The following is a 23,562-nucleotide window of genomic DNA, read 5'->3' as shown; positions in this document are numbered from 1 at the left end:
ATACTCCATTACTCCATTTCCTCCTGACTTAGACATTTGTTGTGCACTTTAATTGTATTTTAAATCTTATATAACATTATTATTTCATATAGTCAATATTCACTTAGATTTACCCAAATATTTAACTTTTCCTTTGCTCCTCATTTTTCCTTCATCACTGAGCTTCCATAAAAAATACTTTCTGATGTGATCAAACCATCAACATTTTGCCTCATGATTTCCGTATCTCAAGTTTTATTTAAAATAATCTTTTCCCCAGGCCAGCCCCGTGGTCAAGTGGTTAAGTTTGTGTGTTCCGCTTTGGCGGCCCAGGGTTTCACTGGTTCAGATCCTGGGCACGGACATGGTACTGCTCATCAGGCCATGAGGCAGCGTCCCACATAGCACAGCCAGAAGGACCTACAACTAGAATATACAACTATGTACTAAGGGGCTTTGAGGAGAAGAAGGAGGGGGGAAAAAAAGGAAGACTGGCAACAGATGTTAGCTCAGGGCCAATCTTTAAAAAAATTAAAATTAAATTAAATAATCTTTTCCTGCTCCTAGGTGACAAAGTTATTCTCTGTTTTCTTATACTAACTTTACAGTTTTACCCTTCATATTTCAGTCACTACTGAACCAAATGGAGGTCGTCTGTATGGTCACTGTTACTAGAAATTTAACTTTTTTTCCTCCAATATAAAAAGCCATTTTCCCCCAAATCATTTACTAAACAATTAGCCCATTTCTCATTTCTTCCATTGGTCTTTTCCTCAGTTCTTGTGACAATACAATGCATTTTTTTAATCACTGTGACTTTTTAATATGCCAAACGTCTTGTGGAGCAAGCCCCCACTCTCTATTTTCCACAGCTAACTCAGCTGCTCACAGACCTTTATTCTTCCATATACTTGGAAGAAAATCTTCAAGTTCCTCAAAGACTCTGTTAAGAATTGTGATTCATATATGCCAAATTTATACATTAATTTGGGGGTAAATGACATTTTTAATGTTATATCAACCCATCCAAGAACATGAAATATCTTACTATTTATTCAAGCTATCTTCTATGTCTTCTATTACAGTTTTAATTTTTCCTGACAAAGGTCCCATATATTCTTGGTAGGTTATATTTCTAGAAATTCTATAGTTTTTTCCTATTGCAAATTTATTTATTTTTGAATTATTTTCTGTTGATTATTGCTAATATAGGAAAATACTCCTGGTTTTGATAAATTTACCCTGTCTGGCAAACTCTGCCCAATGCTGTTTTTATTATATACTAGTTTGACGATTCTATTGATGATTTCAGGAGGACAATCAAATTGTCTGTTGATAGAACAATTTTATCTCTTCTTCCAATTTCAACACCATTATTTCTTTTCCTTTTCTTATAGTACTGGTAGAACTGTGTTAAATAGTAGAGATAATTGTGGTCAACCTAAACTTTTCTGTCTCTTCATTCTTTCATTTCCTGGGGGGAGTGTGGTAAAATCTCTAACAATTGCTGATTTACCTATAGGCATACCTTGGAGATATCACAGGTTCAATTCCAGACCACTGCAATAAAGCAAATATCATAAAAAAGTGATTCACACGAATTTTTCAGTTTCCTAGTGTATATAAAAAAGCTGTTGAGCCAGTCCTGATGGCCTAGTGGTTAAAGTTCCGTGCTGTCCACTTCAGTGGCCTGGGTTCGCTTCTCTGTCATGGAACCATACCACTCGTCTGTCAGTTGTTATGCTGTGGTGGTGTCTCACAGAGAACCAGAGGGACTTACAATTAGGATATACAACCATGCTTGTGGCATGAGGGAAGAAGAAGAAAAAAAACCAGGAAGATTGCCAACAGATTTTAGCTCAGGGCAAATCCTCCCTTGCACACACACAAAAAAGCTGTGTTTACACTATGCTGTAGTCTATTAAGTGTGTGATAGCATTATGTCTAAAAAAACAATGTACACACCTTAATTAAAAAATACTTTGCTAAAAATTGCTAACCATCATCTGAGCATCTTTTTGCTGGTGGAAGGTCTTGCCTCAGTGTTGATGGCTGTTGACTGATCAGGGTGGTGGTTGCTGACAGGGTGGCTGCGGCAATTTCTTAAAATAAGACAATAATGAAGTTTGCACCATCAATCGACTCTTCCTTTCATGAGTGATTTCTCTGTAGCATATGATGCTGTCTGACAGCATTCAGTAAAACTTCTTTCAAAACTGGAGTCAATCCTCTCAAATCCTGAAGCTGTTTTATCAACTAAGTTTATGTAATATTCTAAATGATTTGTTGTCATTTCAACAATCTTCACAGCATCTTCACCAGGAGTAGATTCAATCTCAAGAAACCACTTTCTTTGCTCTTTCCTAAGAAGCAACTCCTCATCTGTTAAAGTTTTATCATAGGACTGCAGCAATTCAGTCACATCTTCAGACTCCACTTCTAATTCTAATTCTCTTTCTATTTCCACTACATCTGCAGTTTCTTCCTCCTCTGAAGTCTTGAATCCTTCAAAGTCATCCATGAGGATTGGAATCAACTTCTGTTAATGTTGATTTTTTGATGACTTCTTATGAATCACAAATGTTCACCACAACTAGAAGGACCTGCAACTAAGATACACAACTGTGTACGGGGGGGTTTGGGGAGATAAAGCAGAAAAAACAAAAAAGACTGGCAACAGTAGTTAGCCCAGGTGCCAATCTAAAAAAAAAAAAAATGTTCTTAAAGGCCTCTAGAAAGGTGAATCCTTTCCGGAACGTTTTCAATTAACTTTGTCCAGATCCATCAGAGGAATCACTATCTATGGCAGCTATAGCCTTACAAAATGTGTTTCTTAAAAAATAAGACTTAAAAGTTGAAATGACTCCTTGATTCATGGGATGAGAAGAGATGTTGTGTTAGCAGGCATGAAAACAACATTCATCTCATTGTACATCTCCATCAAAGCTGTTGGGTGACCAGGTGCATTGTCAACGAGCAGCCATATTTTGAAAGGAATCTTTTTCTCTGAGCAGGTCTCAACAGTGGGCTTAAAATATTCAGTAAACCATACTGTAAACAGATGTGCTTTCATCCAGGCTTTGTTGCTCCGTTTATAGAGCACAGATAGAGGAGATTTAGCATAATTCTTAAGGGCCCTAGGAATTTTGGAACAGTAAATGAGCACTGGCTTCAACTTAAAGTCACCAGCTGCATTAGCCCCTAAGAGAGTCACAGCCTGTCCTTTGCAGCCAGGCATTAACTTCTCCACTCTTGCTAGGAAAGTCCTAGATGGCATCTTTTTCCACTGGAAAGCTATTTTGTCTACACTGAAAATCTGTTATTTAGTGTAGCCCCCTTCACTGATTATCTTAGCTGGATCTTCTGGATAACTTGCTGCAGCTTCTATCAGCACCTGCTGCTTCCCCTTTCACTTTTATGTTATGGAGATGGCTTCTTTCCTTCAACCTCATGAACCAACCTTTGCTAGCTTCAAACTTTTCTTCTGCAGCTTCCTCACCTCTCTCAGCCTTCCAGAATTGAAGAGGTAGGGCCTTGTTCTGGATTAGGCTTTGGCTTAAGGGAATGTTGTGGCTGGTTTGATCTTCTATCCAGACCACTAAACCTTTCTCCATATCAGCAATAAGGCTGTTTTGATTTCTTATCATTCATGTGTTCACTAGAGTAGCACTTTTAATTTCCTTCAAGAACTCTTCCTTTGCATTCACAGCTTGGCTAACCAGCACAAGAGGCCTAGCTTTTGGCCTATCTCGACTTTTGACATGCCTTCCTCACTAAGCTTGATCATTTCTGGCTTTTGATTTAAAGTGAGAGACGTGCAACCCTTCCTTTCACTTGAATACTTAGAAGCCGTTAGAGGGTTATTATTTGGCCTAATTTCAATATCCTCGTGTCTCAGGGAATAAGGAGGCCCAAGTATAGGGAGAGAGACAGGAGAATGGCTGGTAGGAGGAGCAGCGAGAACACACATACTTATCAATTTAAGTTCACTGGTTCATGGTGCCCCAAAACAATTACAATAGAAATATCAAATATCACCGATCACAGATCACCATAACAAATATAATAACAATGAAGAAGTTTGAAATATACTGAGTATTACCAAAATGTGAAAAAGAGACACAAAGTGAAGAATGCTTTTGGAAAAATGACACCAATAGACTTGCTTCATGCAGGGTTACCACAAACCTTCAATTCGTAAAAAATACAAGTATCGTCAGAGTGCAATAAAGCGAAGCACAGTAAAACGAGGCATGCCTGTCCTTCTCTCTGCTGTTCCTCAGTTTCCACTTGATATGTTCTGACCTGCATTGTTAGGAGCACATATACTTATGCTGACTATACGTTTTGTGTTATATCTTCTTGATCTACGATTCTTCTTACGAGTAATTATGTTGCTTCTGCTATTTTTGCCTTTTAGATGGCTACTTCAACTTTCTTTTGTTTTGCCTAGTGTATCTTTTCCATCCTTTTAAATGTTTCACTCAGTTTTATGCATATCTTTACAAACAACATATCAGGGGTTTTTGTAATCCAACCTGCTGATTCTTTCAATTGATGAGTTTAACACATTTACATTATTTTAATTACCACTATACCAGGAATTATTTCTGCATCTTATTCATACTTTGTCTTCACAATATATAATGTTTACTCTTTCCCCTTTTGTACTTTTAGTTGGATAAAGCTTTCTTCTCCTGTTAAAAGTTATTTGTATATTCTATTTTGTTCTGCGGTGATCACCCTTAAGTTCCATGCTCATATTTGATATCTTAATATTTGTATCTATAGATATACAGGTATTAGTATCTCTATTTCCCCTAACAACACACATACTCCCATCTACCCTCTCTACTTGGTATTGTCAAAAATTTTAATTCTGGGTTATCATTGACACACTTTTTCTTTTCTTTGGTCCTAGCCATTTTTTTTTCAAACAACAACAGCGAACTTTCCCAAGTTACTACTGCTGTACAGCAAACTACCCTAAAACTTAGTGGCATAAAACAAGTATCATTTTCTTATGCTCACAGATCCTATACGTCAGGAATTAGGATAGGGCACAGCAGGGATGGCTTATCTCTGCTCCATAATGTCCAAGAGGACTTGAATGTCTGGGGGTGACTCAGAAAGCTGGGGGCTAAAATCAACTGGAGACTTCTTCATTCACATGTTTGCTCCCTTGATTAGATGACCTGAAAGTTGGGCTCAGCTGGAGATGTACACCAGAGCACCTACAAAGCAGCTTTTCCTTGTGGCCTGGGCTTCACACAGCCTGGCAGCTGGGTTCTGAGAGGGAGATCCCAAGAAGTGGTGTCCGGAGAGCAGTAATTCCAAAAGAACCAGGAGGAATCTGAATGGCTTTTTATAAGCCTCAGATGTCACATGACACCACTTCTGCCATACTCTGTTCAAGTAGCTCCAAGCCCACTCAGATTCAACGGCAAGGGATATAAACCCCACCACTCACTAGGAGGACTGTCAAAGAATTGAGAGGCTTGTTTTAAAATTCCCCTATCTCTTGCAGCATTTTTTGAATGTGTCTCTTCTTATTTGAGTATTTATTCCAAAAGTGTTTTCAGTGTGTATCTTTGTGTAGCAAACCTTCTGAGGCCTTATGAGAATTTTTATCACGTCTCACATTTTGGGTGTATATAAATTCTATGTGGATTTAGTGTTCTTTGCCTTTAACACTTTAAAAACATTACTCCAGGGGCCAGCCAGGTGGTGTAGTGGTTGTTTGTTTGCTCTGCTTCAGTGGCCCGGGTTTCACGGGTTCAGATCCTGGGCGTGGACCTACACAAACCACTCATCAAGCCATGCTGTGGTGGCAACCCACCTAAAAAATAGAGGAAGACTGGCACAGATGTTAGCTCAGGGCCAATCCTCCTCACCAAAAAACCCCAAATAAATAAATAAATAAATAAATAAAACATTACTCCATTGTCCTCTTGAAATCAGATTTCTCAAAATCAACACTATGGGTAATCTAATTCTTGTTCCTTTGTAGGTGATCTGTTCTTTGTCACTGGAAGCTTTTAGAATTTTTTGTCTTTGACATTATCTGTCACTGTAAATGGGTCTAATGGCAGGGGGGTGTTTCCTTCTCTCCCATATTTAGCCATCTTTAAGCCCTTTCAGTCTAAGGTCTTCCATTAGTCTTCAATTCTGAGAAATTTACCTCAATTATTTCTTCAAATATTTCCTCCTCCCCTTTTATTGTCTCCTCTAGGATTCCTATTTATCTGGACAGAAGCCCTTCTATATCTAACTTTCATTTTTTTTATTGTTATATTTTTAAAGATTTTATTTTTTTCCTTTTTCTCCCCAAAGCCCCCCGGTACATGGTTGTATATTCTTCCTTGTGGGTCCTTCTAGTTGTGGCATGTGGGATGCTGCCTCAGCGTGGCTTGATGAGCAGTGCCATGTCCGCGCCCAGGATTCGAACCAATGAAACACTGGGCTGCCTGCAGCAGAGCGCGGGAACTTAACCACTCTGCCACGGGGCCAGCCCCTATATCTAACTTTTAAACCTCTTGGTTTTGATTTTATGTGTTCTCTCTATCATTTAGTGCTACATTATCAGAGAGTTCTCAATGTCATCTTCCAACTCATGATTTTGTCCATTAGCTATATACCTCAACTATCATCCAGTCTAATGGATTATTTTCACCACATTTTTCATACCTAATATTTCTACTTGGTTCTATGTTTTTTCGTTCTTGCATTATATTACTAACATCTTTCTTATCTCCTTAAATATATTTACCATGCTTATTTTTAACTCTTGGTCAATCTTTTCCAATAATTCTCCATCAGATGGTATATGTTATTTACTTAGTTATCTTTCTTTGAGAGTACTATTCAGGTGACTAGTTTGGCTGTAAACTCATGTTCTTCTGGGATACCAGCCACTCTGTCTGGTAGGTCACCAGGCCCTAATTGTATCCAACCTGGTGACTTTAAGAAGAGAGAATGAGCACCAGGGACCTCCCAACTACTGTCGTTTACTCCCATCTGCCATTCCACAGGCAACGCCTCTGGTCAGGATTTCACATTTACACTCTTAGGGAGAAACAGCACTGGGCAGAGAGAGTCTTTCTACCTACCAATCTGTCAGTTTGGAGAGGGTGGGGAGATAAAAAAGTGATCCCCAAGGGTAGTTAGGCCAGAGAAGTTTACATAAGGGCCATCAGAGCCCCAAACAGACCTTCTGAATGGATATGGAGGCCTGGATCACTATTGTTCATTTCTGTGGTGAAGGGACAGGCAAAGACAGTCTCAAGGCAACACCAATGAGAAATAACAACAGAAATTAACAGCCATCGTCCAATCTATTTTCTCACTGCTATCTCTGGCACTCCTTAGTCTTAGATTGCAGCTGTCAAAACCCACTCACCCATAAACACGTACAGGTTCAAGAGAGCCTAGTCTCCCTGCACTTCCCTCTCACTCCACGAGTTGATTTTGGGTGATGGAGGTAACAACTGGGACTAGGTCTGACAGAAAAAGGAAACCAGCCTAGAAAGCATTTTCTTCATCAAAGGTGTAGAACTTTTGCTCAATTTCAACCATTCCTAATCCAGTTTAGAAATCCAAGGCAAGTGAATGAATGAAAAATTAGTATTTAATAGCAGAATATCTTACCACCAAAAAAGGTACCCTGGGGCATCTAGTTTAGAGAGCAATGATAAGTACTTTCTAATTCTTTCGTGGATACTCATAACATCTCTAGCTTCACACGTTTGAAAACACATTTATTTTTTCAAACTTTCATTAACCATGGACTTATAAAGCACTCTGTGTAAACTTTTGGGTGAAATTTAAAAAAAAAAAAACTCTATAGTTCTGCTCACCAATATTTTTGACATCTAAGTGTCTTTAAAGTAACACAATTCCCCAGTCCTCTACTGAGGATCAACGACCATGGCAAGCACTCACAAACACACTTATACAACTATCAGCCTCAAGCTAATCTGAAAATATGTTAGAAACAGAGAAATTAGCAGAAAGGATGCTATTTTCAACAGTAGGCAAGAAAGGAAAGGACCTAACCTAGAACCTTAGACATCCTTACACAGAGTTGGTAGACAGTTGACAAGACTTGGCTAGTAAATGAATTTGGTCGTTCTCTATAATAAGGGTACCAAAAAAGTTAACTCAACCTTAAATCCCACTGAGGAATACAGTTTCTAGTATCAAAGAGGTAAGGCTTTTGCTCTATTCTGGTACTAGTAAGATGATATCAGTAATTACTTTCAGTTCTGAGAACCACACCACATGCTCTGAAGGTTAATTTTTTTTTTTTAATTTTTGCCAATATGATGGTTGGGAAATTATGGTATCTTTTAAATTAGTATTTTTCTGACTACTAATAAGGTTGACTATCTACTGATGAAGAAATGTGAATAGCTAATTTAACTTCTGTGAATCGTCTGTTCATATTCTTTATCAATCTTCCTCAGATTATTTCTTTCTTTAAAAATCTGGTTCTGAAAGCTCTCTGTATTTTAAGGAGTCTGACCCTTTCTCAGCTATGTGTTACAAATATTTTCTCCCAGTCTATCATCTGCATTCAGCCCTTATTTACAGAGTTTATTCTAAATAACTTTTCTTCAAAAAAGTTGTCAAAATTTGTTGGTTTTTGCTTGACAAGCTATTTTCTGTTTTTCCTAAGACAGTCTCTTCCACTGGACATAATACAAACACTATCCCATATCTTGCTCACTTTTTCACATTCAGACCTTTGGTTTGAAGTCGAGATCCAAGTGGAGACTTTCCACTTGAAGGTCTATTGTACCAATAGCCCTTAGTAAATAAAAACACTTTCCCCTCTAAATTGAACTGCTACTTTAATAACATTTTAAAGTTCCATAATTCCTTGTAACAGTTGCATACTATTCTTTTTCTACTGTCTATTCTTGGGCCAATACCATGCTGTTTTGATTAGAGGTTTCTTGTAATTTTTAATATCTGGGATTCCTCCCTCTTATTCTTTTCTCAGTTTTCTAAAATGTATTCACTTAAAGGGTACTTTCCCTAGGCACAGATAATAAGATGGAACTGGGTACAAATTTTAAGATGTATGTTGGGGGCTGGCCCTGTGGCCAAGTGGTTAAGTTTGCATGCTCGGCCTTGGCAGCCGGGATTCGCCAGTTCGGTTCCTGGGCATGGACCTACACACTGCTTATCAAGCCATGATGTGGTGGCATCCCACACAGAAGTACTAGAATGACTTACAACTAGGATACACAACTACATACTGGGGCTTTGTGGAGGGGAAAAAAAAAATGGGGAAGACTGCCAACAGATGTTAGCTCAGGGCCAATCTTCCTCACCAAAAAAAAAAAGCACTAAGTAAAAAAAAAAAGATGTATGCATTATCTTATAACTAAAAAACACAGTTCATAGGTAGAATCTCAATTAGATTCCATACAATAAATACAAATAAAAGAGTAGATGGGCCGGCCCAGAGGTATAGTGGTTAAGTTTGCATGCTCCACTTCAGTGGCCTGGGGTTTGCAGGTTCAGATCCCAGGCGTAGACCTACAAACTGCTCATCCAGCCATGCTGTGGCAGCATCCCACATACAAAAAAAGGAGGAAAATTGGCACAGATGTTGGTTCAGTGACAGTCTTCCTCAAGCAAAAAGAGGAAGATTGGCAATAGATGCTAGCTCAGGGCCAATCTTGCTCACCACAAAAAAAAAATTAAATAAAAGAGTAGAAAAATCACATGGACAGATACAACTGATATGTATGGTGAACACTATGCCTCTCATTTGATACTAATAAAAGTGGAGGAAACTGAGGCACAGAAAGGAAAATGGAAGCGCATTAGGCCAAGAATCTGATTAATGGAAAAAACAGAGAGAAAACTTCCACTAAGGGAGGCACAGAGACCTAATAAGATAAAGATCACTAATATTTTATTTGTCCATTACCATCCACATAGAGGTAAAGAAATAAACTGGTGATTCTACAACTCGTCACAGGCAACCTTTCATATAGCCAAGAACAATGGCTGAGCTCAGCTGAGAGAACAGTTACGTGAACTCCACGGCCTGTTCTTTTGATCTTCAGAGATTATGAACCCACCCACAAATAGCAATAGAGAATATAAACATTCTATGTCTCTATCAGCATAGAACCCCGAACAGCCTGCTCCCCAATTCCTATTAATAATTGAGTCATCTGGGGTAAGAATGTGGCTTCTCTACTTCTCACTGCAAAACCCACAAAATGTACCAAGAAAAACAAATATTCATATAAAATATGAAACAACCCCAAACTACAGATCAGGAAGTATTCTACCAAATATAATACAATATGGGACAAGTTGATAATGAGTATCATGAGCCAATATATACTTCCACATATCCAAGCACTGTTGGACTCCCCTGAAAATGATGGAGAAGGGATATTTGAGACAAAGATAAATGAGGGTGCAGGCAAATCACAGGGGAGAGAGAAAATCACCTTCTGAGGGTACATTTCCACATGGAGGAAGGGCAAGGGAGACATGGATAAAGAAGAGACTGTGAACTGTGTGTACAGGCCACGTTTATTTTCTCTGACGTGTAAATCAGAGAATCTATAAGGAGAGAGGCTGTGAGGATCAGCATTAGCTGAACAGAATGAAAGAAATCGTCAAACAGATGACGTTATATTAAGAACCACAGTGCACTCTTTCCTGGGTGATCTATTTACCCAAAAGGAGGGAACACAATACTGAGGAGATAGATACATGGTTCTGGGTCAGAGAACAGAGGCCCTTGTGAGAAAGCATCCTGAGACAAGAAAAGTGAACTGAACCTTCCAGATGCACCAGATCACACCCTTCCCCACACTGCTACTACAGATAATAGTAACAGTAACTAACTGAGCTCATACCATATTCTAGTCACTATTCTGGGAGTTTTACAAGTATTAACTCTTTTAATCCTCAAAGCAACCCCAATGAGGTAAGTACTCTTATTATCTCCATTTCACAGATGAAGAAAATGAGGCTCAGAGAAGTTAAATAAATTTCCTATAACTACATAGCTAGGAAATACAAGACTCAATTTGAACCCAAACTGTCTGGTTTAAAGCTCAGCTTTTAACTATTATGCTATATTGTCTCTCCTGTATTAATATTAAACAATTAGCAAACCCATAAAGTATACAGATTTTTTTATTTATACAGGAAATATTTACATACCTTGTACTGTAAGCTCTGCCTGAGCTTCAATTGTCTCATTTCCATTATCAGCTATGCAAAAATAAGTCCCAGCATCATCTTCAGTGACATCACTGATCTCCAGACTACCACCTGCCAGCAATACCAATCTTTCAGAGCTGCATAAAAAAACAGTGATACATTTCAGAACTAGGAAAATAATACCTGAGAAACTTTCCACATTAAGCAGAAAAACAATTAAACAATATGATTATTTATATGGCTACAGATGGACTGAGACCAATATGAAATTATCAGAATTTAATTTAGTCCAATTTGCTTTGTTCATAGTTTACATGCATAAATATCAAAAATACAAATAAAAATCTTAAAATGAATTATCTCTGACATTTATCATTATTCCCAAAGAATCTAACTTTTGTGACTAATTCTGCTCCCCAGAGTCATCCTTGCCTCCCTTCTCTGCCCAATTTTTTCTGCAAATTGTGTAATTTTGAAGTCTGGAATCAATTTAAGAGTCATTCCACCACAGCTAGGCCACACTGAGATGACTAAGAGAGAGGGCAAAATGTCAGATCAGAAACAGTCATTCATGGGGTCACAGTTCCTACTGAAAGTTTCCTATGGTGGCCTGGCTAGGGAAGGGAGGAACAGGAGAAGGGAAGGGAGAGAGGACAGCTGCCAGAAAGCAGTTCCCTGGGTGTGGGAGCTGGCGTCAATCAGCCAGCACCTTGCCGTTATCAACAGAGGTGCTGATGATCACTGACCCGGCACCACGGAGTGGAGTGACGTAGGTCTACCTACAGAGAACACCTAGAGAAAGTAAACTGGCCCCGTGACATCGCGGAGGAAACCGCGAATCTTATCCTGGCCAACTGTTCACAAAGTGAACAAGTTTAGTTTGGAGAGCTACAATTTTATTTTTATTCTGAGGTTCTATGTCTAAACTGGTTTTCATAGGCAGATTTTTCTCTCAAATCTTAACTCACACTTCCTGTCTCTACCTATGCTCAACAAGAAAGTTCTGACTGTAATTTGGCTTTTCATGAAAACAGAATTTCTGATGGGAAAAAATCAGAGGACATGACTATTCAGTCTGTGCCACATTTATAATTTTCATCTTTAAGTAAAGTGCTATTCTAGCTTAAATTTCAGTATACTGTGAGTTTGGGTAATTAGTCTTCTGGAACCTGATAAAATTAAGTTTCTGGGGCTGGCCCAGTGGTGCAGTGGTTAAGTGCGCACGTTCCGCTTCTCAGCGGCCCAGAGTTCCCTGGTTCAGATGCTGGGTGCGAACATAGCACCACTTGGCAAGCCATGCTATGGTAGGTATCACACGTATAAAGTAGAGGAAGAGGGGCACAGATGTTAGCTCAGGGCCAGTCTTCCTCAGCAAAAAGAGGAGGACTGGCAGTAGTTAGCTCAGGGCTAAACTTCCTCAAAAAAAAAAAAAAAGATTAAGTTTCTGGACAAAGAAATAGGAAACCCAGAATCAGGTTTGGTGATTTCTCTAAGAAATACCCTACAAGGTGATCATTAAACTTATCAAGTGGCCTTCCAATTTGAAACATCTTAATTATGCCCTCAAATCCCAACTTGAAGTGACAGAATAGAGAAGCAAGACAACATATCACGGAACAGAGCAAGAATGACCAGGATAGAATAAACAGAGACATAAGATAGGGTTTCAGTGTCTCACAAAATAAGAAAAATTTACTAAAATTAAAATCCTGTATTTTACCCTTGGACAAAATCACTACTAAGCTCTAGAAATGAAAAACAATGTTCAAAAATGGGAAATCATCGGGGCTGGCCCCGTGGCCAAGTAGTTAAGTTCGCGTGCTCCGCTGCAGGCGGCCCAGTGTTTCGTTAGTTCGAATCCTGGGCGCTGACATGGCACTGCTCATCAGACCACGCTGAGGCAGCGTCCCACATGCCACAACTAGAAGAACCCACAACGAAGAATACACAACTATGTACCGGGGGGCTTTGGGGAGAAAAAGGAAAAAATAAAATCTTTAAAAAAAAAAAAAAAAATGGGAAATCAGCAACATATACATAAGATACCTAGCTGAGAGGAACATAATTTGAAACACTGGTTAGTATGGTACTTTTGAAATTGAGATACAGTAATTTATATCTAATAGTTATACAAGAAAATATTCCTGATACTTGCTATGCCTCATATTTGCCATAACTGAGTACTAGTACAGAAGTCAATCTTTCTTAATGGAGTTGATTTTACTCCCCCAAAAGAAGCCTGGGAGGAAAAATGTCCATTAGCTTGGCAGAATTCATTTAACTTGTTCAGATAACTATATGATGGCTTATAGTAAAATGACAATCAAGTCTTTAGAATTCCAAAATTCAAAGATGCGGGCATAAGCAACAATATGTAAAAAAAACACGCATGGTCAATGGGTACAAGTTGAGTTGAGTGCTGTTGGGCACAGTGACTGTCTGTGTATGTGTCCCTGAGTATAGCCAGCGGTCAATCCAGGACAGCGTGGTGTGCTATGGAGACCTTATTTTTTGGCCAAAGGGAAAGGCTTTTGAGTAGGTGAATAACACGATCAAATTTAGTGAAGAAACAAGAGGAGTGGGGAAAAGACTAGAAGCAGGAGGTCTGGTTGTAAAGTTATTGTAATAGTCCAGAATTAAACAAAAAAAAGATGAACTCTGGTATTAACAACAGGGGTAAAAAGAAGACAAAAAGTATTAACCACTCTTTGAAAAAAGCTGGATGATGAGGGTATGGAGCGGGATTTATTAACTCATTTAACAAATATTTACTGGTGTCTCTACATGTGTCAGGTAGCAACTGGGGATGCAGCAGTGAGCAAAAACGCAATCAGTGCAACTCACTGGGACAGACATAAAAGACGACAATTCTACAAAATGGTATACCAAAAGAACCTGCCAGGAAATCAGAAATAGAGAGATCTTCCTGACCAAAGTAACCTTTTGAAGAATGAGGAAATAAGAGATAATGAGGGGGAGAAAAAGATCACAGAAAGACTTGCACATGCAAAGGAACTGTGGCAGAAAGGACCACAGTGTATTTGGGGATCTGAAAATAACTAGTGTGGCAAAGTATGAGAAGAAAAAAAGAGAGAAAGAAGAGGGTGGAGCCAGACTGCACAAGGCTTTGAAAGCCATTTTAGAATTTGAATCTTCAACCTAAAAACAAAGGAAATCCATTAAACATTTTTAAAATTGGGTGGGGAGTTGAAATGGTGTGGTGAGATTTGAGCTTTGAAAAGACTGCTCTGGCAGGAGTATGCAGACGTATTTGGAAGGAGGCCAGAGAACGAGTGGGCAGAATAGTTAGGAGGCTAATCCAGTAACTGAGGTGACAAGTGACAGTAGCTTGGAATAAGGTGGTGGCAACACAGACGGATTTTAGAGATATTTCGGAGGTAAAATGGAAAATGTTGTAGATGGATTGGATAGAGAAGTGAGGAAGAAACACATGCCAACGAAGAGTCTTAAGGCTAAGCAGTAAGTGTGAAGGGGAAGCAAAAGGAAAACTGCCTGTCTGATTTAGGTTTTTGTGTGTTGTTGCTGCTGTTGTTACTTGAGTGAGAGAGCTGAGCCTTTTTATAGGCAAAAGACAAAGAGTGCGTGGAGAGGGAAAAGTCTGAAAAGAAGATTCATGAAAGTGCCGGAGAGGATGGAAAGTAATAAGATCTAGACCACAAAAGGATTTCTAAGACTCCTCTTCCTCTAAAACAGCAAGAAAGGAAAGAGAGGTGAAAGCCACATCTTATATACTCTCTGGCACAAAATTTATTCTCTCATTTGTTTTCTTCCTTAAACTTTTCATTTTGAAGTAACTGTAGATTCACATGCAGTTCTAAAAAATAATACGGAGAGATCCCAGGTACACTTTACCCCGTTTCCCCAATGGTACACCTTGTAAAACTACAGCCCAACAATCCTGACGTTTCCATCACCACAAGGATCCTCACACTGCCCTTTCATAGCCACACCACTTCCCTCCCACTCCCTCCTTGTTAACCCCTAGCACACGCTGATCTGGTTCTCCATTTCAGTAATTTTGTCATTTCAAGAAGAATGTTATATAAATAGAATCATGAAGTGTGGAACCTTTGGGGACTGGCTTTTTTCACTCATCATAATTCTCTGGAGAGTCATCCAAGTTGTGCATGTATCAATAGTTCATTCCTTTTATTGCTCAGCAGTGATTCCACAGTGTGGATACACCGTAGTTTAACTGTTCACTCAATGAAGGACATCTGGGTTGTTTCTAGTTTGGGGCTATTATGAATAAGGCTGCTATAAATATCCAGGTACAGGTTTTGTGTGAACATTAAGTCCATTTCTATAGGGTAAATGCCCAAAAGTGTAAATGTTAGGTCATACGGCAGTCGTACATGTTTTATAACGAACTGCCAAACAGGTTTTCAGAGTGGCTGTACCATTTCATATTCCTACCAGCAATATCAAAGTGATCCCATTTCTCCACATCCTTGACAGCATTTGGTGGTGTCACTCTTTTCTAATGTTGGCTATTCCAATAGGAACGTAGTGATAACTCACTGTGGTCTTAATTCGCATTTCCCTAAGGGCTAATGATGTTAATTTTTCTTGTGCTTATCTGCCAGCTGTATATCTTCTTTGGTGAAACATCTATTCTTGTCTTTGCCCATGTTCTAACTGGATTATATGCGATTTTTTACTGTTGAGTTTTGAGAGAACCTTATACATTTTACACACTGGTCCTTTATTGGACGTGTGGTTTGCAAATATTTTCTCCCACTCTGTAGCTTATCTTTTCATCCTCTTAATAGGGTCTTTCATAGAGCAAGTTTTTAATTCTGATGAAATCCAATTTTCCTTTTACAGATTATGCTTTTGTGTCAAATCTAAAAACTCTTTGCCTAGCCCTAGATTCTGATTTTCTCCTATGTTTCTTTTCCAAAATTTCATTTTGCATTTTACATTTAGGTTCATGATTGATTTTGCGTTCGTTTTTTTGTATAAGGTTAACTTTTTTCTTTTTTTTCCCTTGCTGAGGAAGATAAGCCCTGAGCAACCATCTGTGCCAATCTTCCTTTTTTTAATATGTGGGTTGCTGCGACAGCATGGCTGAGTGATACAGGTTTGTGCCTGAGATCCGAACCTGCGAACCCAGACCACTGAAGCAAAACATGCCGAACTTAACCACTAGGCGTGGGGCCAGCCCCAAGGTTGACTTTTCATATGAGGCTTAGGCTGAGGTTCATTTTTTTGGCTGTGAATGAGTATCCAATTACGCCAGCAGCATGTGTTGATAAGGTTATCTTTCCCCTGTTGAATCACTTTTACATCCTTGTCAACAGTTAGTTGGGCATTTTGTGTGGATCCACATCTGGATGTTCTATTCTGTTCCACTGATATATGTGTCTGTCTCTCCATCAACACCATAAAGTCTTGATTATTGTAGCTATACAGTAAATATTAAAATCAGGTAGACTGATTCTTCTCACTTTTTTTTTTTTTAAGATTTTATTTTTTTCCTTTTTCTCCCCAAAGCCCCCCAGTACATAGCTGTATATTCTTCGTTGTGGGTCCTTCCAGTTGTGGCATGTGGGACGCTGCCTCAGCGTGGTTTGATGAGCAGTGCCATGTCCGCGCCCAGGATTCGAACCAACGAAACACTTGGCCACTTGCAGCGAAGCGCACAAACTTAACCACTCAGCCACGGGGCCAGCCCCTGATTCTTCTCACTTTTAAAAAAATGTGTTTAAATATTCCAGTTCCTTTGTTTTTCCACATATATTTTAGAACAATCTTGTCTATATCTACTAAAAATCTTGGTGAGATTCTGACAGGAATTGAGTTAAGCTGTATATCAATTTGAAGAGAACTGACATCTTTACTCTGTTGAGTCTTTCAATCTATGGACATGGTACATCTCTTCATTTATTTAGATCTTTGATGTCTTTTGTTAGCACTCCGTAGTTTTTAGCATACAAAGCTAATAAGTTTTTGTTAGATTTACACCTAAGTATTTCAAATTTTTGTGACTGTAAATACTATTGTATTTATAATTTCAGTGTTTCACATGTTTATTGCTAGTATATAGAAATACAACTGATTTTTACGTCTATCTTGTATCTTGTGACCTTGCTGAACTCATTTCTCAGTTCTAAGAGTTTTTTGTGGATTGTTTGGGATTTTCTATATAGATAAACATATCATCTGCAAATAGGGACTGTTTATTTCTGCCTTTCTGATCTGTGCGCCTTTTCTTTTTCTTGCCTAACTGAACTTGCTAGAACTTACAGCACTCTGCCAGTGAATTTCCTTAAATGATTCCTGATGTTAAGGGGGAAACTATTGTCTTTCACCATTACGTATGTTAGCTGTAGGGTTTCTGTAGATATTCTTAAGTTATTTTTCTGAAGGCTTTTTTTTTTTTTTTTTAACAACGAATGGGTGTTGAATTTTGTGAAGTGCTTTTTCTCCATTGATTAATTTGATCATGCAGGTTTTTTTCTTCAGTTTGTTAATATGGTGAATTACACTGGTTAATTCTGGAATACCGAGTCAGCCTTGCACCCCTGGAATACACCCATTTGGTCATGGTATATATGACTTTTTATACATTGCTGAATTCCACGTGATAATAATTTGTTAAGAATTCTTATGTTTATATTCACGAGGGATATTGCTCTGTAGTTTTCTTTTTTGTACTATCTTTATCTAGTTTTCACATCAGGGTAATACTAGCTTCAATTCCTTCTCTTCTATTTTCCAGAGACATTCTGTAGAATTGGTGTTCATTCTTCTTCAAATGATGGTAGAATTCTCCAGTGAAACTATCTGGGGCTGGAGACGTCTTTTCTTGGTAGTTCTAAAACTACAAGTTCAGTCTCCTCAACAGTTAGAAGGCTATTCAAATTCTCTATTTCATATTGGGTTAGCTGTGGTAGTTGGTGTTTTTGAGGGAGTGGTTTATTTTGTCTAAGTTGTCAAATTTACATGTGCACAGCTATTTACAGTATTTCCTTATTATCTTTTTGATGTCTTCAGGGTCTGTAGTGGCGTCCCCTGCTTCAGTCCTAATAGCGATCATTTGTGTCTTCTCTCTTTTTCCCAGTCCACTGATTCCTTGCTCTGTCCCATCCAGTCTGCCACTGAGCCCATCCACTGAAGTTTTTATTTTGGTTACTATCTAGGTTCAAAATTTTCCACTTGGTTCTTCTTTAAATCTTCTATTTCTCTGAGGAGACTTTCTATTTCTTTGCTGACATATTCTATTTTTTTCATTTGTTTCAAGTGTGTTCATAATTGTTCGTTAAAGTATTTTTATGACGACTGCTTTAAAATATTTGTCAGATAATTCTAAAACCTATCATTCTCAGTGTTGCCAACTACTGTCTTTTCTCATTTGAGATTTTCCTCGTTCTTGGTGTGATGAGTAATTTTCAGTTGAAATCTGGATATTTGGGGTATTATGTTATGAGGTTCTGGATCTCACCAAACCTTTTGTTTTAGCAGGCTTCTTCTGACGCCACTCTAGCAGAGAAAGAGCGAGGTACTACTTCATCACCATCAGGTGGAGACAGAAGTCCAGGTACCCAGCTAGTCTCCATTAATACCTAAGGGAGATGGGGGACTCCTCATTACCCCTTAACAGGGCTGGGAGTTCTGATTCCCCGCTAGGCCTCCAGATACTGCCCCCTGGCTGGGTGCGGTAGGAATGCCTCATGAGTATTCTTCACATGGCATCCACTGACACCTCGAGATGGCATGGTGGTGAAAGTTCTGACTCTCCACTATGGGGAAGGGAAGAAAGTAAGGAGTATCTCTTACTGCCAGGTGGAATAAAAGTCCAGGCTCCTCAGGTGGTCTCCACTGACACAGCAGGGAAGGGGGCCTCCAAACTGCCTGGCTGGGATGAACGTCTTGGCTCCCCACTTAGCCTCTGACACCATACAGCAGGGAGGTTGGGGGACCTCATTACAACCTGGCGAGGCCTGGTGAGGGCGAGGACATAGTTTCTTCTGTGGTGTTTGGCTGAAGCAGGAGTGATTATAGTCTAGCAGTTTTTGTCTCACTAGGCTGCCCCTTTCTCCTGGTCCTCTGGCTAGGGAGGGGACACTTTTGTTAGAGCTTTTTTGTATGCATCTGTTAGCAGTGCCAGCTTCTTCAGCCTCAAGGTGGGATAGATGAGGTATAAACAAATCCCAAGGAGTTCACCATCATGTTGTTCTTTGGGTCCCAAGGTCCCTAGCCAGTCAATCTTCCTCTCTCTATCTTTCAGAGTCTTCTTATGTTTGTTTTATATCTATTGTACAGGGTTTTTAGTTGTACTTAGCAAGAAGAATAGAGAAACATACACAACTACTCCATCCTTCCAGAAATGGGAGTTCTCCACTTGTTTTTTAAATAATCTAATTTTTCTACTATTATGAATTGTAATAACATTAAGCATTTTTATAACTATAACCTGTTCCTTTGTAGCTGGGTTCTGATCTATCATTCTACTAAAACATAACATTATTTGATTACTAAAGGACATTTTGCTGTCAGTCACCTTGCATTTTTAGCATTTGTATTTTCTGGATTCTCTTCCTTTAAAATAAAACTATTCAAAGAATGGAATACATTTCTGCCCTCATGCCCCCTTCAATAGCTATGTTTGGTTTTGATCTGAACAAATTTGATCAAAATATTAAGTAAAGACATCAATCCTTAAGATATTTATAAAAGCCATTATAATGTTTTAATATTCATTTTCAAACAGATCTTAAGATTAGTAATAGAGAAGGATGTTTATTAAAGATTTTTTACTAGAGCCAGCTCAGTACTATCTCTATGTCTAGCCACTTTTTTCCTTCAATTTCTAAATTTTTTCCTGCTTTTTCTCCCCAAATCCCTCCAGCACCTAGTTGTACATTTTAGTTGTGGGTCTTTCTAGTTGTGGCATGTGGGACACCGCCTCAGCGCGGCCCGATGAGCAGTGCCATGTCTGCGCCCAAGATCTGAACTGGTGAAGCCCTGGGCCACTGAAGCGAAGCATGCGAAATTAACCACTTGGCCATAGGGCCAGCCCCACAATTTCTAAATTTCTAATTGGGGTCTAAATAATTTATTAGCTAAGGCCTATTTATATATCTCATAAGGCTCTGGTAGAAACAAAGATATTTTGAGTAATTACCTACATGTAACCTGAAGTTCTTTTGTGTTCTATTCATCTACTTATATTTTCCTATATTACATTCAGGCATTCAATCAAAATATATTGGTAAACACTCTAATGGGTCTAACCCATTATGAGCCAAGCACTGTGCTGGGGTCTAGAAATACCAACATGAAGAACAATGCTGTCCTGCTCTTACATTCTTCTAAATCTTCCTGAGACAGTGATATAACAAGGCAATGCTTCTCAGACTTTCCTACCACAAAACCCAAGCATGCAGAAGCCTACAGAACTCAAGGTATAAACAGTCTACTCAATCTTAAAAGTCTCCTGATTTATCCTTAAAATTCAGAAGAATATTACGAGCCATGATATATCCACCTTTGATTTAATCAAAAACATTTCCCCTCTGAAATATCTCTGAATAAACTCAAATGTAAAAATTTTATGTAACATAAAAGGAAGATACATAACATTTCTACCATTATTTGTATACCCTGACCCACCCAGACCTCAGCCTGAGGATCTCTCTACTAACAGAACAATTCTCAAACACACTACATAACATAGCAACCTCACCTCTATCTCTTTTGGCATCCCTGGCATACTTCGTATTAATTTTCTTCACAGCACTTACTATAAACTCAAATTTTATATGATTATTATCTGACTCTTCCCTAATAGAATACGAGCTCCAAGAGCAACAACTCTATTTGGTTTATTACTCTATTCCCAGTACCTAGAACAGAGCCTAACATAATCAGCATTGAATAACCATTGAATAAACAAATGAGAATCATAGGAATTCTCGCTTTTATTTCTTATATAAGAAATCAAACTCCTATATCATATATCTTCAGAATGTCTTTCTATGATGATAAAATACAAAAGGTGTTTTTTTTGATGAGGAAGATTCAACCTGAACTAACATCTGTTGCCAATCTTCCTCTTTTTTTTCTTTTTGTATGTGAGCCACCATCATAGCATGGCCACTGACAGACGAAAAGTACAGGTCCATGCCACAAAAAACTTTAAATTATATATGCAGCTTGCATCATATTTCTATTGGACAGCACTGCTCTAGAACAGTGCTCCTCAACTGGGGACAATTTCGTTCCCCAGGGGACACCTGGCAATATCTAGAAACATTTTTGGTTGTTACAACTTGAGAGTGCTATTGGCATCTAACAGGTGGAAGTCAGGGATGCTACTCAACATTCTACAATGCACAAGATAACTTTGTTTTGGAAACACAACATACCTAACTACCACCCCAACTACCACCTCAGTTCTCTTATCAGAATACAACTGAGAAAAGTATCCATTACATAAGAAAGTAAGGAGGAAGGTGGGAGGGTTGACAGAGTGGTTGTTATTAACAGAAAAGGTTTTCATGGAAGATGGAGAATTTGTGATGACAGAAGAAGGCTGGTATGATTTTAAAAGCAAAACAAAAGAATGAGGAATACATTTTCTTTTACTGTTTGAATAAAAGAAAAAACTACTATCAACAAAATGCATAGGAGAATGAGTGAGAAGTCTCAGGCTAATCAGGACCAGAAACTCTTGCCACAATTTAGGGAAGGAGGTCCTGAGGCCTTAAGCTAAGTATACTGCAGCTCAGAAAGAACAAATGAAATAATTATCCCTTAATATGTTGAAAGGATTTTTTTCTTTAAACATCCTAATCATATATAGCATATAAACATATTTCAAGGATGATAAATGAGCATTATGATGTGTTTAAGTAAAAATAAAGTAGAGAGTCATTTTTTTTATTGATCAATCAATAGTCCCGAGTAAGATTAGACCAAGTCTAAGCTAAAGCTGACGAGGCTTTTAGGCAGACAACATTACCTTTCTGTGTCAAGTGCCTCCTCATTTTTCATCCATCTTATGGTTGGAGTAGGGAGTCCCAAAGCAACACATGGCAACACTGCACTCTGACCAATGACTCTGACTAAGGAAGAAGGTTGTTTCAAAAATACCAAGTTTGATGTAACCTCAGGATCTAAAAAAAAAAAATTTAAATTAAAGGCAATGATTAAGAAAGCACTTTACCACTTTAATGATGAAGAATGGCAAACTCCTATTGAGTCTGTATGGTTTTATATAACAACATATTTTAACAAAGTGACCAAAGAAAATTCCATTTAAATTTGCAAATGTTACTTAACTTCTACGTGCAAAACATCGTGCTAGGTTCTCTGAGGGCCTTAAAGATGTGTAAGTTAAAGCTCCGGCCTTCAAGGTGCTTACTGGTCAACTGAGGGAGATTTAACATGAATTCCCTTCACTTTAAAAGACAGGACGAAGTCAATGTCTCATGAATGGTATAAATGGAGCAAAGACTGAGCAAGCTCAGGACCCTTAGCAGCATCCTCCACACTCACAGGGCTATCATAAGAGGTTTCCTTTCCCTCCCTATATCTGTGTGTTACTGCTGAAAATCTTTCAGAGTTTCATCTTTTTAACTTGCTCACTTAGTCCGTCAACCCTTTAATTTTATAATGATGCAACTATCAGGCTACCACTATGCGTGTGTTCACTTTATAAAGTTGCCCTCTTATGGACATATGAAAAGGCCACACTCTCATAGGTGGAAGAGAGGGTTCTCTACTTGATGGGACGATATTTCCAGTGTTAAGTTTTAAGAAAAAAGACCATTCTCAGGCAAAGAGATGTGACTCCTGTCCCCGTGATCTTAGGAAAAAATGTTCTATAGTCATGGTAACAACTACCAGAGCTGGCTCTAAACTTGTGTAACCAATCGATGACAGTTTCGTAGCCACGGTAACCAGCAAACACTGTCTAACAGATCACTGACAACTCACTTCAGTGAATATGCCTTTGAAAACCAACCAATCAGTGCTAGCCTCAGGTTTAAAAGTCAGCCATTTGGCGATGGAATCACTTGCTTCTAAGGCTGACATTAACCTGCTCTCACCTCTGTAAGCAACCATAAAACATGTTTCTATGAATGACATCAACCCACCCCTGCCTCCTAACACATCAAAAACAATGTCTTCCCAAAAATTCTATAGGAGATCAGCAGTTTGCATTATTTAAAAAGACTATGTTTGACAAGCATACCTCTCCATCGTTTACTTAAGTAAACAAACATTCAGTGCTTTGTTTTTTTTCAGGTATCGAGTGGTGGTTCATCCTTTGACATGGAGAATCCCATTTCCTTGGACCCAATTTTGAAGATTTGCTTGAATGTTACCCCAGGTATAGAGAAGAAATAG

At 38.6% G+C, this 23,562-nt stretch overlaps 1 protein-coding gene across 5 annotated transcripts in view; it reads right to left on the bottom strand.

The window, feature by feature from the left end:
* Positions 1-23,562, bottom strand: part of LOC124235408 (neogenin) — a 247,023-nt gene that overhangs the window by 152,935 nt on the left and 70,526 nt on the right. For all 5 annotated transcript variants that reach the window (XM_046653310.1, XM_046653311.1, XM_046653307.1 and 2 more), the window contains exons 4-5: positions 22,172-22,325; positions 11,182-11,318 (exon numbers count right to left, since the gene is read on the bottom strand). In XM_046653310.1, the coding sequence (XP_046509266.1) occupies positions 11,182-11,318; positions 22,172-22,325 (291 nt within the window). The remainder of the gene's footprint in view (positions 1-11,181; positions 11,319-22,171; positions 22,326-23,562) is intronic.

Source organism: Equus quagga, chromosome 2 (assembly GCF_021613505.1).
Source record: "Equus quagga isolate Etosha38 chromosome 2, UCLA_HA_Equagga_1.0, whole genome shotgun sequence".
NCBI lineage: Eukaryota > Metazoa > Chordata > Mammalia > Perissodactyla > Equidae > Equus > Equus quagga.
Note: the sequence above shows the minus strand (reverse complement) of the source record. Positions and strands in the feature narration are given on the sequence as shown.